Genomic DNA, 26,614 nt, shown 5'->3' on the forward strand with positions numbered 1-26,614 from the left:
AATAATTAGGTACATTTTTAATATTCTCCAATGAATAGGGTTTATTGTGCGATCTTTGTTTTATTTCTTGTATTCGTTACGCACACACGTACAACTCATCTATATCTTAGATATTTTAAATTGTGTTACAATAAGTGATTAGTTTGTAATAACTTTCTGTTACACGAAATCCGCGCAATGTACGCAATATTTTTAACAAAAGATTGACGCATTTTAGCTTTTTGTTACTTTTGAATCGTAATCCGATAATTCAATAATAAATCTAAATTTATGCATTTCGTATGCTTTCGATCCAAAAATAGAGTGATATGCAAAGCCATCGACGTGCTATCACTCATGACCGTTAAAGAGGACAAGTACCGGTCTAAACGTGACAATTCGGAATTTCTAAACTATCGTCTATTTCGAGTTGTGATAGTATAACTTCACGGGTCGCAAATTATGAACATTGATCGATTAGCGTTCGTAGATATTTAATTTTCGTAGATTAATGCGACACCCGGAGCTGTTGGTACTACACATCCATCTCCCTCCGAGGTCGCCGAGCGAATGCCAAAGTGATGACGTAGTCAACCACCGCGTTGCGCTCCCCCTTCGCTATTCGCTGCGCGCGGCGACGAAAACTGTGAGGGAGCGTGCCTTCCCCACCCCTTGCTATTCGCCGCGCGCCGTTTGGATACCCCTAATTATTGCGTATGAAAAATATTCCTGGTTTATTCAATTATTCGTATTTTACACGATTTTGATAAACGGGTATCGTCGTACATTTTGCGCTTTGCTTTGTGGCATCTCTGATCCGTTCAATCCTATATTACTTGCGCGGTTCTTTTAAACGTAATTAGAAGAATTGGGTAGTGCCAAATTAAAAAGATAAAAGTTAAGTTAAAAAGTTAATTAATTTTAATTTAACTTACATTTCAGACTCTTAACTTTTTAATTTAATTTAGTTACATTTTATCGGTAACTATTAACTTTTAATTTGATTTTCTTTAAGTTAATCCTCAGACACAATGCGAGAGGATAATGAGTATATAATTTAGTAATTTTGTATTGTATAATTGTTATTTATGAACAAAAATAACCAGATTCTTTAATAAATATGCTGTGAGAAAGGAAAAATACGAAAAGTTATGTAAAATGGCGAAACCTTTTCTTTTCCTTTTTTTTGGTTGTTCGTTCGGATCAAATTTAACTTTTCAATTATTTTTTTTATTAACTTAACTTTTAATTAAATTAATTTCACTATGGATTAACTTGTATCTTAGTTAAGATAAATTTTCAAGGCTGTTAACTTTAACTTAACTTAGTTAAAAAAAAAAGTTAACTTACCCAACCCTGGTAATTAATAATTATTTGCGTGTGGCCCGGTAAAAAATTTTTTATGCATAAATATATATAAATATGTATAAACATACATAAACATATTCATAAACATATATAAAAATATAAAAATATTCATAACATATATAATTATGTCCAAACATGTTTATACATCCTTCTTTAGTTTGTAAAATTATTTTTTGTATTAAAAATAATAATAATAATGAGAAAACATCAAAAATAATTAAAAGAAAATTTTTCGTGTTGTTTGTTTTAGAAAAAATCAAGTTTGGAAAAATGTAAAAGAATTGCTCATATATAGTTGCATGTAAAATTATACATAGTTATGTATGAGTAAATTTTTTTACATTTTTCCAAACTTGATTTTTTCTAAAACAAACAATGCGAAAATAATCCCATTAACTGTTTTTGATGTTTTCTCAATATTATTATTATTTTTAGTACACTAAAAAGTAATTTTACAAAAGAAAGAAAGATGTATGGACATATTTCATGTATAATTATTTATGATTATGAATATTTATGCGTGTTTATGTATGTTTATACATATTTATACATATTAATATATAAACAAATTTTTTATCGGGGAGATATTTTTGATATTCCAATATATTATGTCTTAATTTTCATTATTCTTTTTAATGATTTATATTTAAATAAAGGTTCATATATAATATTCTATACATCCTTTATATAAAGATTATATACGCAAATTTTCTTAATATTGCAAAACAATTCGCGCTATAAATACAGCTTTGGTTAAAAGTATTAATTGTTAATCATTATTTAATTTTTCAGCTAAAAAATTAATTTATGACACTACTATTGATGCGCAAATTATTCTGCGTTTCAAAAATTCTTTAAACTTACGTATAATGCCAACATGTCATTTAAAATATAAAATCGTAGGAATCGGTAAAAAACTGATACGATTTCTTTAAAATAAAAAATATAAAATAGGTTCCGGAAACTTAATTATTTAAAATATTAAATAAGAAATAAGTCAGAAGTGTAGTTATTTAAAATAATAAATTTACATAACTCTTTTATTTTTAGAATAAATCGAAATAGTAGAGTAAAATAAATTAGAAATAAAACTAAAAATGTAGAAAGATAAATATAAAAATATCTGCAAAAAAGGGCCATTAGAATTTATAGTAATCCGTTTAATCGTTGATCAAATCGCTGAAAGAAATGTATCAAATTAATAGAGATTTCAGCGACTTATTTCCATCAGGAGTACCGCAACAAAAAAATAGATATTTATAGATTTCTCTCTGCTCTGATAATAACCTTTATCTCATGCTTGTTTAAGTTACCCACCGAAAATATCTGTTGCTACATAGTTCAATGCACTTGCACGTAGAGGCGCCACTAAACGGATTTCATTTGATTTCATTTCAATTTTCATTTCTTTTCTTTCACGTGAGAAACTCGAGTGTGTACATAACCTCAAAAGTCAAGATTTTTGCGGTTATTCATAAAAAGATAGAAAGAATAATTTTAAAGAAATTACCCAATAAAAATAATGTTCTCTACAACCTAAAAGAACAGATCGTAGGTATCTCAAATTTTACCAGTACAAAAGAAAGAGCTATTTGTGCACTTTGGAGAACCCACGAGAAAAGAAGCACGTGAACCGCAAATTTTAAGCTTTTTAAATGAAACAGTGGTAATAAAAAATAATAATGACATCGATAATCAGATTAGTGAATTCCTTTGACGTGAATTCGAAGGAATTCGAATCGTTGGTGCACGATTTGGTTATTGATAACAACGACGTGCCGTTTGATAGCCAGGAGGTACGAAATAAATTTATCTTTTTAACTCTCGATTGCATTAACATTACTTTGATCTTTTTTAAACTTTGATTTTGATTAAACGGATTACTATAAATTCTAGTGGCCCATTTTTGCAGATATTTATATATTTGTTTTTTTTTACATTTATATTTTTATTTCTAATTATTTTACTCTATTTCGTTTTATTCTAAAAATAAGCGATACTTAAAATTCTTACTTTCTCTCTTTAAAAAGAGAGGGAGAGATAGGAAGAGATTTAAGCCTTGCTCAAAGTCGTAGTAATGTTGATGCAATTGGACCTAAATTCTTTTTGGGTGTTTTTTATTTGATGACATAAATCGGCACAAACATTATTCTGTTTTTTGTTACTCATGAAATGCAAAGAAAGGTAGAACAACGTTTGTATCGACCTGTGTCACTAAAGTATTCTTTATGTTCTTTATAAACACTTTATGTAATGTATCACTTATGCTTACATTTCAGGTCAACACTGTGCAAAATGCTTTTGTAAAAAGTGTTAATTCTCGTATAAATCAAACGGGATGTGATTTTCTACCTATCTTGGACAGAATTTTGCCTACATGTTCCAAAGATACTTTTGCAAAATACGGTTTATTTTGGATAGTCAATGCTACTAAAGTATTAGAAAATGCACATAGCAGCACACAAGATTTGATACTGGCATGTAAAGTATTGGGAGTTTTAGTTAAGCACTGCAAAGAGATTCCAGATTTGCACAAACAGATCTCTATGCAACACGTCAAACAGCTTATAAATGTTCTTAGTGCATTGAATCCAGATGCAAAATGTGGAGCAATTTATTATTTATTGGCTGTTCTTCTTTATCATTATTCTGAAGTTTGTGAAAGGTTTCAGGTAACAGAATGAATAACTTTATATCTTATTAATTCAATGTTTTATATTGATTTAATCAATGTTTTATATTAATTTTAATCATCATAATAAAGTCAATTTTAATCATCATTGCAAGTCAAGGAAATGTAACAATGAGAAATTATTTTAACATTTTCAGGAACTGATAATGAAAATGATATTATTACAAATTGATTCTATGCAAGAAAATTTGGTTAATGCTGGTGCAAGATGCTATGTTCTTCTATCCAAAGCGACAGAGCGCTCATTTAAACCACCACCATCTAAATCCATTTACACTGCGACAACATATAATGAAGTGTTGCTTTGTAATAACTTGCATGCTATAATGGATGAATTGTTCTCTGGATTAATAGAGCTGGAAAGTGTAGATATCTGGGATCAATTAGAATTACCACCTATTTCTAATAAAGATGTAGTACAGTACTATAACGGGCAGAAACAGAGATTCGCAAATCTATGCATTTATCTCTCCTCAATGTTGCGGTACTAATAAGTTTCATATATTAAATAATATCAACATCCATTCTTCACGATCTTGAAATATATTTAATTTAAAATTGCAGTGGATACGAAGCAAGAAATTCTGTTCTGCCTCATGATATTCTAGGAGTTTTATGTCGAGGATTGGCGATAACTCCATTAAATTTAATGAATAAAACTTCGTTCAAGGAACAGATGCTATATATTATTTTACCAAAATTGCATATTAGTTTACTCACAGTTTTAGATGCATTTATAAATGGGTATATATGTGTTTATATATTCTTCTAAAATATACATTTGATTCGCGCGCGCGCGACAATTATAGATCAAATAATTTGTAACGTAAATGTATGTTTCAGATTTGCTCAGGAACTAGTATCGTATGGGGCAACCATATTACAGTTATTCCAACAAACATTGCAATGGACAAGTGTTATTTCAGAAAATCAAATGACACTTAGTGATAGTAAACCTTTTAAAAATGTCAGGCTACATACGTATAAATGTCTCTGCTCATGGCTAATTAATATGAGTGCATCGTCAGGAATAGAGACAATTGGAAATGAATTTGTTACAGGCATATTAAAGGATGTAACACCAGAACGAGAGTGCATATTATTATCTGTAAGTTCAAATAATTATCAATTAAATGATGCTTATATTATAAATTTAATAATTATAATTTTTTATTTTATAAAGACTATTTTTCTATTATAGGTGCAACCAAAACATTTATCTAAACGGGCGATAAAACGTTTTAAACGTAGTCAGTATGAAAATAGTGCAATATTGAATAACGGAGAAAATTCTACTAAACAAAGATGTCTAGATGCAGATTTATGTAGAGAGGCTCTTATCGTTTTGCAAAATATGCTTTACAGTGGTAGCGTTCTGCTGAAACAAACATTTTACAAGGTAAATTCATTAAGTGTGCTGTGTTGTAATAATGCATTTCCACAACTTTCCTGAATATTTCTTTTAGAGCGTGCAGAATACCGTGATACCTTTATTGTACAAAATTTATCTCGGTGCTGCTGAACAGAAGTTTTATAAAGATTATAACGTATGCCGCTTGGAATTATTTAAAGTATTAAAAGCTTTACAAATGAATCCACATGTTGCATTAGCATTTCCCATTCAATATTGTCTAGAAATATCGCATATGGCAGCTTATGATATTGATTTAAGTATTGTTCAAGAAGCAAAACTCACATTAGCCGAGTTGGAAAAAATTATACATCCTACTGCACCTACATTACAGTTACCTCGGCAACAGTAAGTGTTTAGTTTTAAACTTTATTTAAGTTTATATTTTAAATTTATATATGTATATATATGAGTTTATATTATACGTAAAAGCTATAAGATCTTTATATATTAAATAGATTACAGAAATATATATATATATATTAATTTCTAGAGAATCTGATGAACTTATTTCTGAAACTCAAATAGAAGACGCTATTACTAACAATGGAATAGAAGAAGCTACTACTAGCAATGAAATAGAAGAAGCTACTACTAGCACATCAGATAAAAGAAGGGCTGAAGAAGAGATTTTTCATGATGCAGATACATCCATACATAAACGGCCCAGAATAGTTGCGATTGAAATAATACAGGATGGAAATGTTACAGAATTAACAGAAGAGAATAATGGCATGGATATAAATAAATCTCAAGCAGATGATAATTCATGTCGACTGAATGTAATTCATGTCGATCCAATTCAGATTGAAAATAAATTAGAAGAACAAGAAACACAAAACAAGAAACAAAATCAGCTGCATATTGATACAATTCCAAATGCTACTACTGAAAGTAGATTGGAATGTGAATTAGATACAGAAATTATTACAAAAGAACAAGAACAACATGAGCAATCTAAAGATTCGAAATCGTATATTGATAAAAGAGACAAAAAAGTAGAAAAAAGTCCTAAAATCAATGAAAAAATACAAAAAAAAACATCTCAAGATAATATGAATGAATGGGAAGAGATGGACGATGAGGTACTAAACTCTTTAAGTTTGTTTCACGACGAGGTAAAATCAAATGATTAGATGATTTTATTTCATATATATTTTTATAATAAAAAAAATATGCATAAACATGTGTTGTGAATAATTCAACCGCCAAATGGTATCTGCGGTATAGGTATTTGCGGTAATAATCTGTTATTCGTTTTTTGTTTCGTTGTATCTTCTTTCGGTTTTTCAGTATTCTGATCTGTCGATTTGTCTGCGGTATTGCCAGACTTAGGAACAAATGTGTTAAGTGTGTCGATAGGTTTTTGAATTATAGATATTGTTTCTTTGGCACCTTGTTGTATTAATTGAAGAGGTACTTTGTATAAACTGCATGTGGGTGATTGTAATCGTTCTGGTACAGCTGTCCACAATCCCATTTCGCAGTATCTAGAGTTAACAATGGTGAATATTTTAATAATATATCATGTACTTCGAGAATAATATTTAACATAATCTTTCGCGACGTTACCTAAAATTATCCATGATTTTTGGGGCTGTCGTGATGCTGACAAAGGAATTTGTGTCATCTGAGAATCTTGGAATTATGTCTGGCACCCAAGTGCTGTCATTAGAACGTACATTTGTAGTAGGTGTACTAAGCGTGCCACTTCTCGCAAAATTTGCTATCATATCTGTAAAAATATCAGTTACGCGTTCATCTGCTTTGTCAAGCTCTCTGCCATCGCTCACTTTTTCGCCAGTAATTGTGTTTCTATTAAAGATGAATCCTAGATCATCGCCGTGATTTAAATTACCTACAAGGTTATTAATTATATCAACATTATGTAAAAAGAATTTAACGTGATATATTTTATCAATTATTATAAATTATACCATCCAAGGACCGCTTGGCATCGACGATTGGCAATCCAGTGAGAAAGTCTTTGCCATAACTTCTTTTTCCCTTGTGATCAAAAGTATATAAAAACGTATTTGCTCTTTTAGACCAGTAGTCAACGGTCAAAAATGCGGGAGCATTGTAGAGTGAATCGCCCAAAGCTTCCGCAACTTTCCCAACGTTATTCGGTGTGCCATCACCTTGGAATATGTTAAGGTAGCCGCGGAAAGCTTGCGGGACGAACCACGATCCGTTTTGCATATTTGGGATAGTCCCTTGCAAATATGGTATGAAATCATTGGTCAAATAATCCGGAACCGTGCTCAGTTTGTTTTGCACTTCGTCTTTGTATTGACCGAAAATTGCACCTCCTGTTTCATCCTTCATAACTCCCGTTAATAGTGGTATAGACGGAAAATTGCCAAGCCTTAAAGAATCTTCTGGTGATGCGGTCATGAAATTCGGAAGTGATCTTAAAGACGATCGATAGTAAGTTTGATTTAAAAAGGGCTTATTTTAATAATTTGGTTTCGATAAATTTATTTTACCTCCCATCGTTGGAACCTTCTATAACAGGACCAGGTCCAAGCAGACTGGCTAAGCCAGAGACGAAACCTCGGACAGTTGTACGGGTGTTCTCCAACTCGGAATCGGTGCTGATCAATTTTTCGACTGGCAATTCTCGCAGGCAGTCCACCATTCTGCGAGTATCGTTTGTTGGACAACCGTTTTTCTGAGCTATGTGTCTGGCGGTTTTAGAAGGATCCTTGTCGACAGCGAAGTGAGATAAAATGGTCCCGGACATCGCGATTAAACCATGGAAGTAATCTACAAAAATATAAGAATGTAAAGATATGTTTACTTGCAGCGTGGTAGGTCATATCCTTACTTTCGCAGAATTTTGATAAGGACAGCATCATAGCGGAACTGGCGCCAGTACCGTGACCGAAGGCTGTGACCTTGTTTGGATCACCACCGAAGAAATGTATGTAATTTTTCACCCAGTCGATGGCTAGCACCATGTCGAACATACCGTTGTTTCCCGGCATTTCCTGTGTACCTGTGCTTAAAAATCCTGAAACAGAGATTCGGTAATATCATTTTCTTTCCTTGCCATACAAAATTAACATTCTTAAGAAGATTCTAGATAATACGCATTGTTTAGAAGATATCTTTATATCTTTTGAATATCTTTTAGACATGTATATCTCAAAATACGTCTTTATGATGTTTTTTAGATATGTATATTGCCTCAGTTATATCTTTTCTTCAGCGTGTTTTAATTACCTAGCGTTCCCAATCTGTACTGGATAGATACGACAATCAAATTCTTCTTAATCAGGTGTCTCATTTCGTATTGACACGCCGTACCTCTTCTAAAACCACCCCCGTGGATCCATACCAGCACAGGATAACCGCCACTAGAATCTGGAAGCGATGGGGTGAAGATGTTCAGAAAGAGGCAATCTTCGCTTCCGATAATTTTATTGGTTTCATTGTGGCTGGGCTGAGGACAAGGAGGTCCCCACGTAGTGGCGTTGTATTCTCCTTCGAGATACATAGGCGAAGCTCGCTGAAAAATTTATTTTCTTATTAAAAATGAAAATATTAATTTAATAATAATAGTTCTATTATTTTTTCATGAAGTCTTAAAGCATAAGAAAAAGTCTAATGTTCGTTTTAAATAATTAATTTGCATTTTTGTATGAATATATAGAAGAAATATGTATCTAAAAATATGTAGTTATGTTTAATTAACATATTTCAATGAATAATTAGTTATATATGTTTGATTAATATGCCAAATTATAGAATTAATTAATATTAAATAATATTGTTTTCCGCAATAAGCTTTTTTCGACGCTTCCTTTTATTTTTTGGGCAAAATTGATAACGTATCAAGTTCATTAAATTGAGCCTTTGTGACAGGATATACTGAGAGATAAAATAATGTTCCGTTCTGCCCGATCGCGTTATCGATTAATAATAGCGTAAAAAATACCACAAAAAGAACACGGTCTTTTGTGTCTACGTGGAAGACTGCTATTATTATTCGAGATCGCACGTTAAAGCGACGTACACGTTTACTCCATAGGTCAATGAATTTAATTATCGCATATATTATGACGGTTTCCTAATGCCACAGTTCACATAACGGTTTAATTAAGTTCTTAACTTAGTCACGCATGCATTCGCAAGTGTTACATATTAAAAAATATTAATCCAATAAATCGTGTTATTAAATCCTTTAATCCAATTTCTTATAGATCCAATAAAATATCGATTGAATCGTTTAAAATTTAAATCAATTGTGTCATTAATATTTTATTACACATATAATACATACAGATAAGAGTTAAAAAAAATGTTTAAAGATTTTTCATATATTATAGTGTGATATATTTATAATATATTGATTATTTTTATATTTAATGTAGATTACCTGGAATCTAGCTCGACCGGTTGGTGGCTGTCCAAATCTGATTCCACGAAAAACATAGAATCCCTTGTCAGGATCGCGGATGCCGGTAATACGCGCGTGTCGATCGTTTTTATTCACAAAAACTACTGGGTCGTCCTCGGGAGGCTGCACGGCCGGTGTACCGCCGACAATTCTTTTTCGTCTAATCACATTTGCGTCCCTGGCATTTGTTAATAAGCAAAGTAAAAGGATGATGAGCGAAACAATGCGTCCATCCATTTCGAATACGTGCGTTGAAATAAAAGAATTATCATTCACGTCTCTCGTGACGCATTGATGTGAACGAGCTAGTGGGGATGCACGTCGACATTCTTTATTGTATGGAATCTTTATTATTAAAAAATTATTTCATAAATAATTATAATAAATTATAAACGATACAATCTAATTAAAATAATTTATAGATAATGTTTCGTAAAGTTATTTAAAATTTAATTTTTATTAGAAAGAGGATAATTATAACGATATAAAATTGCAAATTATTCTTTTCAATAAAATCTTTTTAAAGGCTACAATAAAACTTTATGTAGAGACAATAAAATTTTACAATATTTATAATATAGAATAATATGTATATAATACGTAATCTGATAATAAAGACTACAACAATAAAAAACATCGTGTTTCGTATATAATGAAATATATAATTAAATATAAAGTAATAATTAAGGATGTATTTGAGCTATTCCAAAAATAGTACCAAATTGATGAAACTTCGGGAAACTTCCTTTTTTAATATACTAAAAAAAATTTCAAATAAATTCACTAAACCGTTAGAGTAATTATTATTTTAATTATGATTATAAAAATTTGATACTAGTATTGGCCAATTAATAACTTATTTTAAGTATTAAAAATATTATTAATAGTATTTTTAATACTGTGTGTGTGAAAATAAGTGATTAATTGGTCAGTATTAGTATTAAAGTTCTATAAAAGACGTTTTCTTACGGGAAACGCAACTTTGTCGAATGTAATTAGTAATAAAAGTATTAAAGAAATAGTACCAAAAATTTAATTTGTTTTATACGTATAGATCCTAAATTACTGTAACTTTTTGCAAAATTAGATTAATTTTTGCAACACGGTTTCAGAGAAATTATTATTCATAACAATTTTGCGGTATGTATGTATGGCTCAATATGGCATATTCTGCCATATTCTGCTATAATAATATATTTATATTGTTTAAATAATGAATATTTATCTTTTTTAACCATATTCCAATTACTTTTTCCATTTTGCACTGGTAAATAATGTTTTGTTATAGAAAGTTGAAAATTGACAAATAAAGTTAATAAAATATTGAAAAAGTGAAAAATAACTTTTTAAAAATAAATATATATTGTATTATCTACCATTCATATAAGTTATCACTAGATTTACTATACGTTTGGCGCAGTTATGCAAATATTTCGAATTTGGGGGACTTTTGTCAACGATTAAATTTAACATCAAATTTGACATCAAATCTTTTCTGGTAAGAAAATTTCTTTTCAGAGGTAACTTAAATAATTATTTGCAGCTATCAACTGTCGCATAATTTACTTTGTTCATCTTATTTATTAAAAAACGAAATTCAAAAATATGTGTAAAATATAATTAATCAGATATGCTACGGGCAATAAGTTTGAATTGAACGCCATTTTGGCGGGCTGACTACGTGATCAAACGAAGCACTGTAATAACCTCCAAATTTCAATTAGTATCACTGGGAACTTCCGTCAACTTCCGTCTTTCCTTTCTTTCATGTCGGCTCCTTCGGTACTTGTATAGGATTTCGTTGGCGTGGGTTATCCGCGTCGATCTACCACGTTCGAGATGCATCTGTTGAAAGGAACTCTCGATTACGTGTTCTCTGTTTTACGTGCGTAAAATGCACTTAATATTTTCGCGAGTCGTGAAATGATAACATACTCGTATCTCGAGCGGCATCGTGAGGTTAAGATGCGCCAACGAAATCCACAACGTGACGAGCGTGATGTTGCGAGTGTCATCATGGCTAGATGCATGATAGTTAACGTGGTTTCTTTTCAGGTTTTGAGCCATGGGTAGAGTAATTCGTGCGCAGCGTAAAGGTGCGGGATCCGTCTTTCGATCCCATACCAAAAGGAGAAAGGGAGCACCGAAGCTGCGATCTTTAGACTTCTCTGAAAGGCATGGATTCATCAAGGGTGTCGTAAAGGTTTGTAACAACCTATTTTATTCGGGACACTGTTCCAATTGACACAATTGTAGAGTTCAGCTCGATTTATTCGAGTTTGTTTTGAATTCTTCGATTTAGATCTTATATTCGTGATGATATCCAACATACCTATGTCTGATTGATTAGATGACGTTAAATTAGAGGCTCTTTCTGAAGATTTTTCATGTTACAAAGGTATTTTTAATCATTTTAACAGATTATTTAAGAGGTATTTCTTTTTTTGTCTAGGATATTATCCATGATCCTGGTCGTGGAGCGCCGTTAGCTGTGGTGCATTTCCGTGACCCTTACAAGTTCAAAACACGTAAAGAATTATTTATCGCGCCTGAGGGAATGTACACCGGCCAATTTTTGTATTGTGGAAAGAAAGGTGTGTACAATAAAATTTCTAAATGAATAATATTAAACGATAAAGTTGATGCTTTATCTAAAGTAACTATCGTCATTTATAAGCATTCGACTTATTACATATTAATTTTTATTAATAATAAAAATATATGACGTTTTTAACTCTTTCAGCCAATCTCCAGATTGGAAATGTGATGCCAGTCGGCATGATGCCGGAAGGTACGATTGTCTGTAACTTGGAGGAGAAGACTGGCGACAGAGGTCGATTGGCTAGAGCTTCTGGTAATTATGCCACAGTCATAACACACAATCCTGATACCAAGAAAACGAGAGTTAAGTTACCTTCTGGCGCAAAGAAAGTCATTCCTTCCAACAACAGAGCAATGGTTGGAATCGTCGCAGGCGGTGGACGTATAGATAAGCCTATACTTAAAGCTGGTAGAGCTTACCACAAGTACAAGGCGAAGAGGAATTGCTGGCCTAAGGTATATCCTTTGTGTTTCATAATGCTTTATAATGACAGAATATTAAATTTTTTCAATGATGGTAATTAAGACATTTGAAACCTGAAGAAATTCATGTGGAAAAATTTTTTTTTTTTTAACTGAGTTAACGCAAAGCTCTTTTATGTCGTGCTTATTGTATATTTTTGTTTTTGCCGTATTTGAGACACTTTCAATTTTTGCAGGTTCGTGGTGTTGCCATGAATCCCGTGGAGCATCCTCACGGTGGTGGTAATCATCAACACATCGGTAAAGCGTCCACCGTCAAGCGTGGCACCAGCGCTGGTCGTAAGATCGGTCTCATTGCTGCTCGTCGTACTGGTAGAATTAGAGGAGGCAAGACCGACACGAAGAAGGACGATTAGATTAAACGCTGATATTTGGGAACATGTTGTATAATAAAGGAAAATATACAAACTTGCATTTGTTATATACTCAAACAAATTCTGTGAACTCTAACGAGGTATTTTGGACAGTTGAACTGAAGATCGAAGTTGAAACGAAGGGAGAGACAAAGCTGTGGTTTCCTGCACTTACATTTTATTGGATGGCATAATTTTGTTTAGAATTTAACTGAAAGATGAGTCTTGTTTGTATCTTTAGAGCTACAAATCTTTTTGTCGAATTTTTTGTATTATAATCGTTATAAGAATTGTTTTTGTTGTAATTTAATACTGAAACTAAAATCCATTTTATAGTAGTGATAGAAATAAGTAGGTATCTTTAGTTCTACTTTGAAATTTAGTTCATATATCCCTGCTGAAAAGATTTCGCTGAAAGTATTCTATGTTTTGGAACATTTCAGCGAAATTGCTGACTGAAAGTAAATTTTTCAGCTAACGTACTGAAAAATCGCTGAAATTTCTCTGAAATTTTCCTAAAATTTTGCTGAAAATGAATTTTTCAATTAAAAATCACTGAAATTAAACTGAAATTTTGCTGAAAAATGTTCCAAAACGTAAAATAATTTCAGCGAAATTTTTCCATCAAGGATGTGTGTGTACATACGTCACAGTCGAAATGTTAATTTTAGTAAAGTCAATGTTTACATTACATATAGTACAGTAAATTGAGTTTATTGAGTTAACGGTGACAAACAATTTAATTTTGAAGAGATTAATACATATATCTATTGAGACAGAGACTCGTGACTTATATTGATATTAGTAGCATTCTTATCTGCATCAAAAAAGTTCCAATCTCTGTACAACAATAAAAGTATTTGTTTGCAAAATTCAAATTGAGACTGAGCGATAACTTGAATATAAAATTACCATCCGTGTTTTCAATCGATTTACGTTTCGTATAATAATAATCCTAACAAATTTCCGAATTTTCGCGCGAAGTATTTTTTTTTATTTTTAGCGATGAGAGGGCTCCTCTTCCCGAACACGCCGCGTTTCGTCGCCCCTGACATCCGGCGGAAATCGTGCCGTCACCATTTTGGCAGTTCGGTCTCTCGGCCATTTTTGTTGCGTCAACGTCGAGTGCGGCCAGGGGCCTCTCGCGCTTTCTTAGCAATCACGCCAGTTGCCTCTGGGATTCCTTCGTATCGTGTTGAACGAGAGACTTAACCGACACGCGCCGTTTTTTCGATAAACTGATAAAGAATCGGGCCGAATCGTGAGGATAGCGAATCTATCGCCTGGCGAGGCGTTATATATCAGTCCACGAGACGACATAGAGACCGAGGGCGAGAAAACGAGAAAGAGAGAGACAGATATAGCGCGTTGGGACGCGTTGGGAATTTTTTCGACTTGAGTGTGTGTGTGTGAGAGGGAGAGAGAGAGAGAGAGAGAGAAAAGGAGAAAGAGCGAGAGAGAGAGAGAAAGAAAGAAGACGAGCTAAAGCTAAAAGGGCTTCAAGCGACAGAGCTGCGAAAACTACGCACCGAGGCGGAGTAATATGAGTAATGCAGCCAACCAGAATGGATCAGGTCTAGAGCAGCAGGTAAGAAAAAAAAAAGGGATGAGAGAAAGGACCGCAGGAGGCATTGTTCTCGGAGAAGCGTCCCCCTCTCCTCCCGATTTCTTTCCTTCCCACTCCTTTTTTATTTTTGCACTTTCGCGCGATCTTGCATTCTAACGTGTTCTGCGGGTCTTCCTCGATTCCCGATGTGAACGTTCTCCGTTCTCGCCGGAGAACGTTCCGAACTCCGAAGGGAATTTCCTTTATCCGATCGAAGAGAGGATAAAAGGGAGAGAGAGAGAGAGGGAGAGAAAGAGTGAGAGAGATAGGTAGAGCATCATGGGCCGTCGTCACTCGTCGACCCGCTCGTGACGTACGCTACGTATAATGGCGGCAAGCGATTCCGGGAACGGCATGCCTCGTGTCGCGACGCGCTCGCTCTCTCTTTCTCCTCGCGCTTCCTTCGGCTCGTACCCGTGAGAGGATTGCTCGCGGCAGCGGGGGCAGAGGTGGCCTCCCTCTCCCCCTCTCCCTTTCCTCGCATACAAGTCAGATTTTCACAGAACCCTCGATCGAGATGACTCATCGTCGGATCGGGTGATAACGACTTTTATTCGCGCGAACGCCACGCGGTTGCAGTCTGCGATACAAGAGAGTCTAACCTGAGCCTTTCTGTTTTTCCCCCGCAGCTAGCTGGTCTGGACTTGCAGGGCTCCCGCCAACCAAGTGGGGGCCGCTACGTTCCACCGCATCTTCGTCATAAAGCTGCGAGTGAGTATAGGAGCTTGTTGGAGCTGCTAATTTGTAAGCTGGAGTACGGAGTTGTTTTTACTTAAAAAATTTATCTCTCCTCATTGTCTATAGTTCTATGACAAGAGTATTGAATGGTTCGTAAAGCGATAGAACGACATGTCGAGACTGACAAGCATATTCTGGCCAGCAGACTGTTTTAATCTTAGTTTTTATGGAATGCTTATAAATTTATGCCTAAATTCTAAGCAGAATCGTAAGGCTCGTAACATATTCTTGTAAGACTTGTAAGAATTTTTAAGTGTTTATACCTTTATACAATATTTCTTCTTACTAGCCATAAAATTTATAAGAAATCTTAGATATTTACGAATAATCGTACATCTTACGATACATATGCATAAAATTAGAATACTAATCACAAGTCCTTACAAGTTTTACGAAAACACATTACGAGTCTTACGATTCTACTTAGAATTGACCCATTAGCTTTATAAACTGTGTTCAGCAGATAAAGTGGCTTTGTGACTGTTGTGTGATTCTTTAATGGTGTTTTCCATTTGTTGACACAAGTTGACACAAGTTTTTAGTTTATCTTTGTTATTCTCTGAATGTCAAGAAAGATAGAATGATGTTTGTGCCAGTTTGTGTCATTAAATAGAAAGCACCAATATGATTGATTATGTATATTTAGATTCAGTGAGAAACTAAGAGCAAGAACCAATTTTATTAAAGAATCTTACAATAATTAATTATAAATCTACTCTTTTTGCTGAAAACAGCCATTATTTTACAAAGCAGGAGAAATATAAAGAATATTAAATACTTAATTTTTTTCTTCAATAGGTAACCCACCTTCGGATTTAAATTACTCTTCCAACTCAAGACCGTTTGGAGATAGAGACAGAGGAGGAGATCGCGATCGCGACCGCGAAAGAGAACGTGATCGTGATAGGGGTAGAGGAGGCGGTTATCGAGACTCGCGGAGTCCTCGCGACGTTGATTTTGCGAACTTTGGGAGCTTCGGTGGGCGCAATAGGCGCAGTCAGGAAAATGGAAGAGATTATAGATACTCCACTTCCGAACGCGATCGACCAATTAGCGGCAATGATCGCTGGCAGGAGCCTATTAGAAATGATCGCTGGCAAGACAACAGAAATGACAGAATGGGCGGCGGAAGATGGGGCGACGACAGAGGCAGCAGAGGCGGTAGAGGCGAAGTCGACTGGACGATCCCCACTGCCAGGGATGAGCGATTGGAGCTGGAGCTGTTTGGCTCTGGCAATACTGGGATCAATTTTAGCAAATATGAGGATATCCCAGTTGAGGCTACCGGAGAGAACATACCACCACACATCACATCTGTGAGTACGATATATACATGGGATTTTATGGAGCATTTGTGTCTCTTTTCTACTCTCTAATTCGTTCGTTTTCTAATTTTTCAGTTTGACGAGGTTAAGCTGACAGAGATAATAAAGAATAGCATCGCCTTGGCAGGATACGATAAGCCTACACCGGTACAGAAGTATGCGATACCGATCATCATCGAACGCCGTGACGTGATGGCCTGCGCTCAAACCGGGTCCGGTAAAACAGCGGCCTTTTTAGTGCCAATACTGAATCAGATTTATGAGAGCGGGCCGCGACCACCACCACCGCAAGCAAACTCCTCCGGCAGGCGTAAACAGTATCCGTTAGGTTTAGTGTTGGCTCCCACGAGAGAGCTTGCTACACAGATATACGACGAAGCACGGAAATTTGCATACCGATCGCGTATGCGTCCCGCGGTCGTATACGGTGGTTCCAACATAGTAGATCAAATGCGCGAGTTGGATCGCGGTTGTCATCTACTTGTGGCAACGCCTGGGCGTCTGGTGGACATGCTGGGACGTGGTAAAATTGGCTTGCATAATTGCCGGTATGTTCACGTCACGCAATGGTTGACTTAAGAAAAAATAGCACGATTATTTATTATTTATTTATACTTCTAGATTCTTAGTTCTCGATGAAGCAGATCGCATGTTAGATATGGGTTTTGAACCGCAAATAAGACGTATTGTTCAAGAGGATAACATGCCACCGACTGGAGAGAGACAGACTCTCATGTTCTCTGCTACTTTCCCAAAAGAGATTCAAATGTTAGCCAGAGATTTCCTCAGCAATTACATTTTCTTGGCGGTTGGTCGCGTGGGATCGACTTCCGAGAATATTACACAAAAGATAGTATGGGTAGAGGAACATGACAAACGTTCATACCTACTTGATTTACTACAAGCTAGCAACTTTTCAGATCCTAGTAAGTTGCAGCCGAGATTCAAATTAACATCAAATTGTCGGTTTTAATTAATTTTATAAAAGATTAAAATTTGTTACACTTGTATTATGCAGCTGCTGAGTCACTCACCCTAGTGTTCGTGGAGACTAAAAAAGGTGCCGACATGCTCGAAGAATACTTGGCCTCAATGGGATACCCGGTTACTAGTATTCACGGTGATAGGACTCAACGCGAGCGAGAGGAAGCATTGCGTCGGTTCCGTGCGGGCAAAGCTCCGATTCTGGTCGCTACCGCAGTGGCAGCACGTGGTCTCGATATACCCCACGTTAAACATGTTATTAATTTTGATTTACCCGGTGACGTTGAAGAATATGTTCATCGTATCGGTCGTACCGGTCGTATGGGCAATTTAGGTTTGTTTCATTTTGGAGTTGTCGCACTACCAGCAATCTAAAAAAGACAAGACATTACACTGAGTCTTGTTTTATAATTCAGGTCTGGCCACATCATTCTTCAATCATAAGAATCATAATTTGGTACGCGACTTGGTATCACTGCTTATCGAAGCCAATCAGGAACTTCCACCCTGGTTGGATGACATGTATACTGAAGCGAGATATTCCGGAGGTGGATCTCGACGACCAGGCGGCGGCGGCGGTGGTGGTGGTGGTGGTGGTGGTGGTGGTGGTGGCGGCGGCGGTGGCACCAAGGGACGTTTCAGTGGTGGCGGCTTTGGTGCAAGAGATTATCGTCAACAACCCAGTTCTGGGTCTGGTCGTAGTAATGGGCCCTCTAGACCTGGTGGTTATGGAGGTAAATAAAATAATTGCGACTAAGATATATTGTTAATATTAATAGACTACTAATTAAAAAATTTATTTAAGGATAGTATCAGTAGTTCTTTAATATGCATTTTTATACATATATTTTTATTATATTACATTTAATATTAAATTTATTTAATGTTTATTTAATATTGAATATTATAAGATATTAATTTATTATAATATACATATATTATATATATATGTACATAATATATATATATTATACATGTTATTTATTTATTTCATTACAGGCGGTTATTCAAGTTACGGAGGTAACTATAATAATTCTTCGTACAATAATTCCACTAATAACGGCAACAGTGGCCCTGACTGGTGGGGAGCATGGGACAAGTAGACAATTATTTCCATCTCTATTTCTACTTCTATCATCATTATTATTATTATTACTCTACACGCAAATTCAATTATATGTAAGAAAGACACGACATCATGTCTGACACTACATAAATGTGTTTTGCGCGCGTATACATGTACACATGCGCAGAGTACAGACAGTTTCACGTATTCACGTTTTCGCTGACTGCCTGTGCACTCCGAGTTTTTGGATGAGAAGCAAAAAGAAAAGAATACTTATGTTTAAATTCCAATATATTACATTTGTTCGTGAGCGATAAATTGACAAATCCTGCGTGCAATTTAGTATTCGCGCCGGTGGATCACCGGAGAATATTTCAAATATGAATGATCTCACCATAAAAAGTGCGAGTATCGTAAATAGGATTTGTTCAACACTTATTAGTTAGAGGTCCATTCAACATTTCGTTGCCGTGCGTGCTGAGAAACACAAGTAGTATAATCATTAATGAATCAAATCAGTAAATCGTTAATCCCTGCTCGAAGGGAATAACGATGTAACACATAGTAGCTGAAGAAACTTAGTAAAATTTTTTAGAACTCCTGTCGAGACTATGGGGCTCATCGTAACTTTATTATTTACATATTCTTTTTTTTTTTCTTTCATAGAGGGTGCGGTAGGCGTATCTTCGGTAATTATAGCGTTTAAACGTTTGACTGTTGTAAAACATTTTAATGCACAAATATTTTATTGCCTTTGCTATCATAATGGCCAGTAAAAGTCGTGCAGTTTCGTTCAAATGGATGGCATAATTCTTTATTTATATATGCATGTTTATCGCCTAGGATACGCCAAATTACCGTCACCATAAATTATATATATATGTATGTATATGTATATATGTGTGTGTATATATATATATATACATATATATGTGTATGTATATATAATGATTCCTTATTTTTTTCCTTAATTTGCTGTAGTTCAGCGACGAATGGTACTTTGTTGTTTTGCCGTCCCCAAAGAGAGACGATATTGCGCCGGCAATATGTTTATCTGAATAAGCAACGTGAATTTTTCGGGGATCGACGGTTTTGCTATTGAGAAAGGTAAAATGGCAACACAGGCTACGTCTTAGGATACCTTTAGAAATCTCACATTTTTGTTATAGCCTGACATATACATCGATAATTTAGAAAATTTCAAGACGGCGCTTATGCGATTTACAGCCGGCAGTTATTTTCATAAGTTAACTCACATAACTTTAGCCATTACAGTGAGACCTCGATACGTACAGTGGTTATATAATATCAATATAAAGAGTTCTATATTTCGTCACAATAATGTAAAACTTTTGTTTAAAGTAACAATTCTTTAGTTTTTCGATAAAATTGTTCGTTGTCTTTGCACTGTCTCTCTTCCATGTTGTAAACGTTTGCGGCCTTAGATGACGAAGAAATTTTCAGAAATATCTGTAGTGAATATAGAGGTTTCACTGTATAAAACACGGCTAGATACGTTTTAGTGAAAAGAGCAGGTATATATATAAATGTTTTATGTACCTGAGCTTGAGTGGTTCTACAGACGGAACTGCGTTGATCCCACGTAGAAGCGTGCTTCTCGAATAGCATTTCTAAATGTAACGGAGACGTTGCCCTGCGAAATTGGTTTGGCGCTTTATACAAAAATCTTAGTCTGCAGTACCGAATGCGAATGTGTGAGTGCTCATATGGAAGATAAATTATATTGAAACGGGTTAAAAATACGGTTGCAGTTACAGAGGGGTATTAAAACAAAAGAGCAAAGGGAGCGATGCTTTTGCATTGATATAGCGGGCTCTATCTTCATTAAGAAAAAAAAGGGGAGGGGGGGAAAAGATAGAAAGCAGCATAAGCCTCTTAAGGGAGACACACGGGGCGCACTCATATTATTTTCTAGCTGTATTTATCAGTATGATACGCGCGTTATATATATAAATACATAACACTAAAATAATTGAGAAACGACTGTGATATCGAACGATCTTGTGACATTCAATTTCCACGCGAATTGATAAACGAACAATTAACGGAATAACAAATACAATAAATATGTATTAATTAATCGGTATTGAATGTCGGGAAGGTAAACTAGCTCAGTTTGTTTGAGCTAAGAACAAGAATATTAAGTCGTTAACAGTTAATACACACAAGACAACGTGGCTGTTGTCCGATCGGGGAGGGCTGAACGCTAGGCTCTTGTGGTCCCGGGGGACCTTTCTAGGGCATTGTTTCTGCTTAAAGTAACGCGCATTAATGATATATAGGTGACGCGAGTTCGCGAAGTCATTTACCGGTTGAATGATGATGATGATGTTGGTAGGGCTTTGTAGGATGTCGATATCGTTTTGTGCTAAACGTCGGATTCTTGTCTATCTAATCTACTACGTGAGGGAAAAAGTACAAATTCGATTTGCGTCACAACCGACAGGATTTTTAGACATGTCATACTTATACCTGTTATATTACTAGATTTAATAGTGCAATTCGCGTGCGTGAATCGTATGCCGTGTGACCGTGGACCAAGGTGTGAATGAATCCCTCTTTCTTTTACAAGAGGGATTGATAATTATTTCATCTAGAGCATTCAAGGGGTGAGGTAGCGTTTAACGAGGTAAAATATCGTTGGCTTCCGACCGTTGGGTGCGAGTGTTCTCAAATTTTTAATACGATTCGTCATCGAGGCTATATTATGTCAGCTCTCGGAGGTTCTGCCAAGAACGTTACTTACAGAAAGTTCTTTCGTGGACGGCGATACTCCTCGTCCCTTTATGTATCATTTCGTAAGGAAACTTGCATCGGTTCCGAGACTGATGTTACACACGCAGACTTCTTGCGTCTCCTTTCCTATTTTATTTTGTATTATTTTATAAAAAATGACGAAGGAAAAGGTATCAATAGAGTTTCGATTACACGGGATAATTGTTTACGAACAAAAAGGCAGATTATGCAAAACTGGTCAAATTTAATGATACAATTTTATCATTAACTCTTGGATGCATGAAAAAACAAGGGCTTTTGAAACCTTTTCTTTCTTCTAGATTATTTCTGTGAAATATCCCGTGTTGTCCTTCATCGGTACTCGATTTAAAATTTATCCCATTAGGAGACCACGCATCCAAGGGTTAAAGTTCAACTGAACTACGATGCGTTAGATATTCGCGACGCGTCGATCGCGTGTTACGCGTTTTAATCAGTCCTATGCATTTCGAAACATTTTGTTTGCAACTTACGTGGTGGGCAGAGAGGAGTATTTCAAATAGCGGCGAAATAGCGGTGATTATAATAAATGCCGCTTCCACACTAACTGTCATTGTCGTTTAGTTTTGTTTTCCCTTCAATGTGATAGCGTCCACGATCGAAATCGATCACCAATTGGCGAAGAAAATATCATCTTATTTAATCACAATCAGCGATTTCATGACAGAGTTCTTTAAAAGTTAAATAGATTCTTCGGGTTTCCTTGGATCTAAAAATTACTAATCGCTTTTGCTCATAAAATATAGATAAATCTCATTTTTTAATAGCATTTAATTAATTTCTTTATATTGTAAAATGGGGTAACTTTGTCCCAGTCAGAATAACTTTGGCCCAAATTTAAAAAAAATGTCTGGTTAGCATACATGTTCAAAATCAGAATATAAAACGTCTTAAAAAAAAAACAAATTTTAAGTCGTTTTTAAAATCTCTTGGTTTTCCGATCTTGATGTGCTATCTGGACATTATCAAGAATTTGGACCAAAATTTTCCCATTTACATTACCATAGATTCTTAAAGAGTTAAAATAGATAAATTTCGTTTTGTACTTTTCGTAAATCTGAGACACGTAATATCGAACCTGATTATCATCGAATGTTCCTTCGCAAAATAGTCAAATGTCCACCGTGTAATAAACTCACATATGTGTAAATTAAATGTACGGTACTATGATTTTTTTTTTATAGCGTATTAGCATACTTAGGAGAGATAGAAAACGATATACCGCGATTATATTATTTATTGATCGATTTAGTATTTATTTTCTACGTTTCGGAAGGTAAACAGTAAATGTATCTTCTGTACTGTACACGTACTTTTCGTCTCATGTTTGGTCCTCTGAAATATATCGGACGAGCAGCCTTAGAGAAAAAAAAAAGAAAACACTTTACGGATACAAATATAAAGAATGGAATATATGATCAGACGAAAGATTAATTTAAAGAGTATAGTGCGAGGACAGGCAAGGAAAAGGGAAGGGCGAAGTGAAGTGAAAACGAGGGGGGCTAAAGGGCATCGGATGAATAGGCATTAAAGAGGGGGATAAAATAAAAAGAAAGAGAAGGGAAAAGCGGCGTTGACTGTGACTGCAATCATTACCAAGGGGTAAAAGGGAATTCCGCAAGAGAAACACATTGCACATCGTATGAAATGTAAAACGCGAACGCTCGCGCAATTATATACTACAAACGCCGGCGAATGAGAGGATGTCGCCGGCGAGTCGCGGTGAAATTGTTCACGTGCGAGTAGTCTTGTATTTTTTATTATTTTTTATTATTAAGGGCGCGCGTCGATCGGGAGGATTCCCGACCGACGTTTGTCGAGAGGAGGAACAGTCGCGTATTCCGTTCTCCACCTTTATGATCCCTTTGGAGCCGAGAGTTACCCGCATTCTACAATAATCGTTACTTAAGCTTTAAGTCATAATAGGCCGATATTCATAGTCGGTTCTTATTTTAAGATCGTCTTAAGTAATGTCTTAAAACACTAACATGGCCCCTCTGATTGGTTCGTGACATCTTAAGACTACTTAAGACTTAAATATAAAATTTGACTACAATAAGCCATTATATATCACCTAAGTTTTAAATCTTAAGCCATAAGAAATCGACCAATCATAGTCGAATGTGAGAAGAATAATCGATTATGATCGGTTTCTCACGGTTTAAGATTTTAAGTTTAGGTAATGGCTTATTGTAGAAGAAAGCCCATTAGTCAAATGTGAGAAGAATAATTGACTTGGTTAATTTCTTACGGCTTAAGACTTGAAGTTTAAGTAATGGCTTATTGCAGAAAACTCATTACAGGGTGCTTTCCAGCAAGAGACACAAATGACACAGTGAAACACAGTGAATCCTTGTTTGCCAATGTTAAATAACACTGACAGAAAAAAATGGTTGGAATAACCGTAATATTTAACTATAATTTATAGTCATTTTTTGGTACAACCATAAATTTATAATTGTCTTGACCATATAAATTATAGCAACCTGAACACTGAATTATGATCATAACGACCATAATATATATTCATTCAACTAATTATATGGTTATCTTACACATAAATCATATAGTAAATTTTATTATAAAATGTTATAACTATACATATAAGGTTATTCTTACTAATACAGCAATAATAACTATAAAAATGACGCTCCTAACCATAATTATTTTATCATGCAAATTATAATCGCAAATACGATATACTTTTCTTTCAGTGAAGATGAAATGATCATTGTGTTACACCGTATCGTTTGCTAGAAAGCACCAACAAATTTTCATGGGGGGGAGAGGAAAAAAGCAGCGGCCGTTCCTCCTCGGAGGAGCGCCAGCGAGGTGGGATGGCAAAAGAAATGTCTTCTAACTTGTTCCGAGCGATTTTTCGATTTGGTACGAGGACGTATGTCGTGCGCGTGTAACCGGAGGAAAAAACGACAGAAAAATTCGCCTGCGTGCGGCGAAGGGGTTGCGACCCGGCAAGAGGGGTTGACGACATGCGTACGCTCCTCGTGCGTTATTTAACTTGTAACCGTAATGATACTGCTATTCACTTCACTCGCATGTTCGAGCGGGAGGAGTGTCTTTAACGGAACGGTGAACGTACCATTCTGTCGGTCTCTTATTTAATAATTTGCACATTTACACGCGCTAATGTAGAGGCGAAACCGAATATGCGAATAAAGATTTAAAAAAAAGCGAATGTTCCGATGAATCGTTATACGGCCGTACATATGTATATATATATATATATACATATATATAAGCACATACATATATATGTGCATTGGATAAATTGATAAAAAAGAAAAAAGAAGGAGAGTGTTTCTAAAGCGGAAAGGGGAGAGGAGAAATTGATCAAAGAGGAAGAAGGAAAGGGTTCATCAGCATGCGTCGTATATTTATTCTTCATTAGCAATAAATCTCCTTGTGCGCGTTTCTCTTTTCTTTTTCTTCCTTCATTTCTTCGATTCCTCCTTTCCCCAAATTTCTTAGCGTTCTAGACGCTCTTATTGCGTGCGTAGGCATACAACGTATGCTCGTGAAGAATTGATGTAGAGTGTCAATATTGTTACAAAAAAAAAATACCTCATACGGGACGATCACATATTAATTCGGTGTTCTTTCATTCGGTGAATTTTCCGTTTATTTATAGTATTATGCGAAGAGAAGGAAGAGAGAGTGACAGGAGACTTCTACAAAAATGAATATAATAAAAATTATAAAAGGATTAAGACTTTCTCTTTCGTCGCTTTTATCTAAGTGCTCCGAAAATCCCTACTGAAAGCGATTAAATCCTTTACTGTCTCCTTGTGCGGCAACCCTCTTTGTCGGATGCTGAAAAACTTTCTTGTAATTACGAATCTAAGTGATTATTCCTTAACAAGAATTTGTATTGATTAGAATCTTTAATTAATTAGAATTTTTTATTTTTTAAAAGTAATTTTTATGATACTGAAATATGTATAGTGATTGTCTGGATAGCTTATCTTTAAACGTCCATCTTTTTAAAACGCGTGCCAGATGTGTTTTACTTAAAATAATCTACCACGTTTTGATAACATAATCAAGTAATATTCGTGCAATTTTGTTAATTTGATATTATTAATCAACCGTTCTCTGGAAAAGGACTGGGCTGCTGTCAAAGTTTCATTACAAATGCTTTGAAGCGTTTGATTGACCAATCAAAACATTAATTTTTTATTTGACATATGCAATGAGAAAAATGTTTTGGTTTAATTGAAATTTTGGTTTAAAATGGATAAATAGGAATTTTCTGATTAAATCTACAAAATTCTAATTGAGATAACTGGGATTCTGATTAATATAATTAGAATCTTCTTCATTCATTTTTAAGCAGATATTTTCTTTAGGAGAGGAAAATTGGCAACAATGAATTATACTCAGTAAATGAGAACGGATTGAAATAGATCAAAATAGATTCGAATTTTCAAAAATACGTATTTGCGAACGTTAAAATAAATCCTTTTCAGTCTGAATGCATTTTTATTTATTTATGTGGAATGAAGCACATTTCTATGCCTTTCACTCTAAAAATAATATCAGTTCTGTCTGTGTTAAAACTTTCCGATTCAAAATTCTGAATAGGAAATGCAGTTTTTTAATCCAGTTGAATCAAATTGAATCAAACTGAATCCAAAAACATTTTTCGTTATTTAAAATACACATTCGGATAAAATTTCAATTCATTTTAATCTATTCTTGTTTACTGGGTATATGTATAGTTAGAAACTTTGCTTTAAGCTCCCAGTAAACGAGAATAGATTAAAATGAATTGAAATTTTGTCTATCC

At 34.8% G+C, this 26,614-nt stretch overlaps 4 protein-coding genes across 4 annotated transcripts; 3 read left to right on the top strand and 1 right to left on the bottom strand.

The window, feature by feature from the left end:
* The first annotated feature begins 2,776 nt into the window (after positions 1–2,776).
* Positions 2,777–6,586, top strand: LOC108722596 (uncharacterized). Its single transcript, XM_018447776.1, has 8 exons — positions 2,777–3,143; positions 3,627–4,019; positions 4,177–4,523; positions 4,604–4,783; positions 4,883–5,147; positions 5,241–5,438; positions 5,506–5,798; positions 5,944–6,586. The coding sequence occupies exons 1-8, from the start codon at positions 3,030–3,032 to the stop codon at positions 6,584–6,586; spliced, it is 2,433 nt and encodes an 810-aa protein (XP_018303278.1). The 5' UTR covers positions 2,777–3,029.
* A 48-nt stretch (positions 6,587–6,634) lies between these two features.
* On the bottom strand, positions 6,635–10,099 carry LOC108722598 (carboxylesterase 1E). The gene is made up of 7 exons (XM_018447778.1): positions 9,835–10,099; positions 8,679–8,964; positions 8,281–8,466; positions 7,940–8,219; positions 7,388–7,863; positions 7,023–7,308; positions 6,635–6,940 (listed from the first exon to the last, which is right to left on the bottom strand). Exons 1-7 carry the CDS (start codon positions 10,090–10,092, stop codon positions 6,652–6,654), a joined length of 2,061 nt encoding a protein of 686 aa, XP_018303280.1. The 5' UTR covers positions 10,093–10,099; the 3' UTR covers positions 6,635–6,651.
* A 1,765-nt stretch (positions 10,100–11,864) lies between these two features.
* On the top strand, positions 11,865–13,347 carry RpL8 (ribosomal protein L8). Its single transcript, XM_018447780.1, has 4 exons — positions 11,865–12,058; positions 12,308–12,449; positions 12,599–12,912; positions 13,116–13,347. The coding sequence occupies exons 1-4, from the start codon at positions 11,921–11,923 to the stop codon at positions 13,293–13,295; spliced, it is 774 nt and encodes a 257-aa protein (XP_018303282.1). The 5' UTR covers positions 11,865–11,920; the 3' UTR covers positions 13,296–13,347.
* A 1,055-nt stretch (positions 13,348–14,402) lies between these two features.
* Positions 14,403–23,352, top strand: bel (ATP-dependent RNA helicase bel). Its single transcript, XM_018447777.1, has 8 exons — positions 14,403–14,880; positions 15,528–15,609; positions 16,435–16,952; positions 17,037–17,509; positions 17,583–17,887; positions 17,980–18,279; positions 18,362–18,679; positions 18,945–23,352. The coding sequence occupies exons 1-8, from the start codon at positions 14,836–14,838 to the stop codon at positions 19,046–19,048; spliced, it is 2,145 nt and encodes a 714-aa protein (XP_018303279.1). The 5' UTR covers positions 14,403–14,835; the 3' UTR covers positions 19,049–23,352.
* Positions 23,353–26,614: the final 3,262 nt, after the last annotated feature.

This window comes from Mycetomoellerius zeteki, unplaced genomic scaffold, assembly GCF_001594055.1.
Source record: "Mycetomoellerius zeteki isolate Tzet28-1 unplaced genomic scaffold, Tzet1.0 scaffold211, whole genome shotgun sequence".
NCBI classification, from domain to species: domain Eukaryota; kingdom Metazoa; phylum Arthropoda; class Insecta; order Hymenoptera; family Formicidae; genus Mycetomoellerius; species Mycetomoellerius zeteki.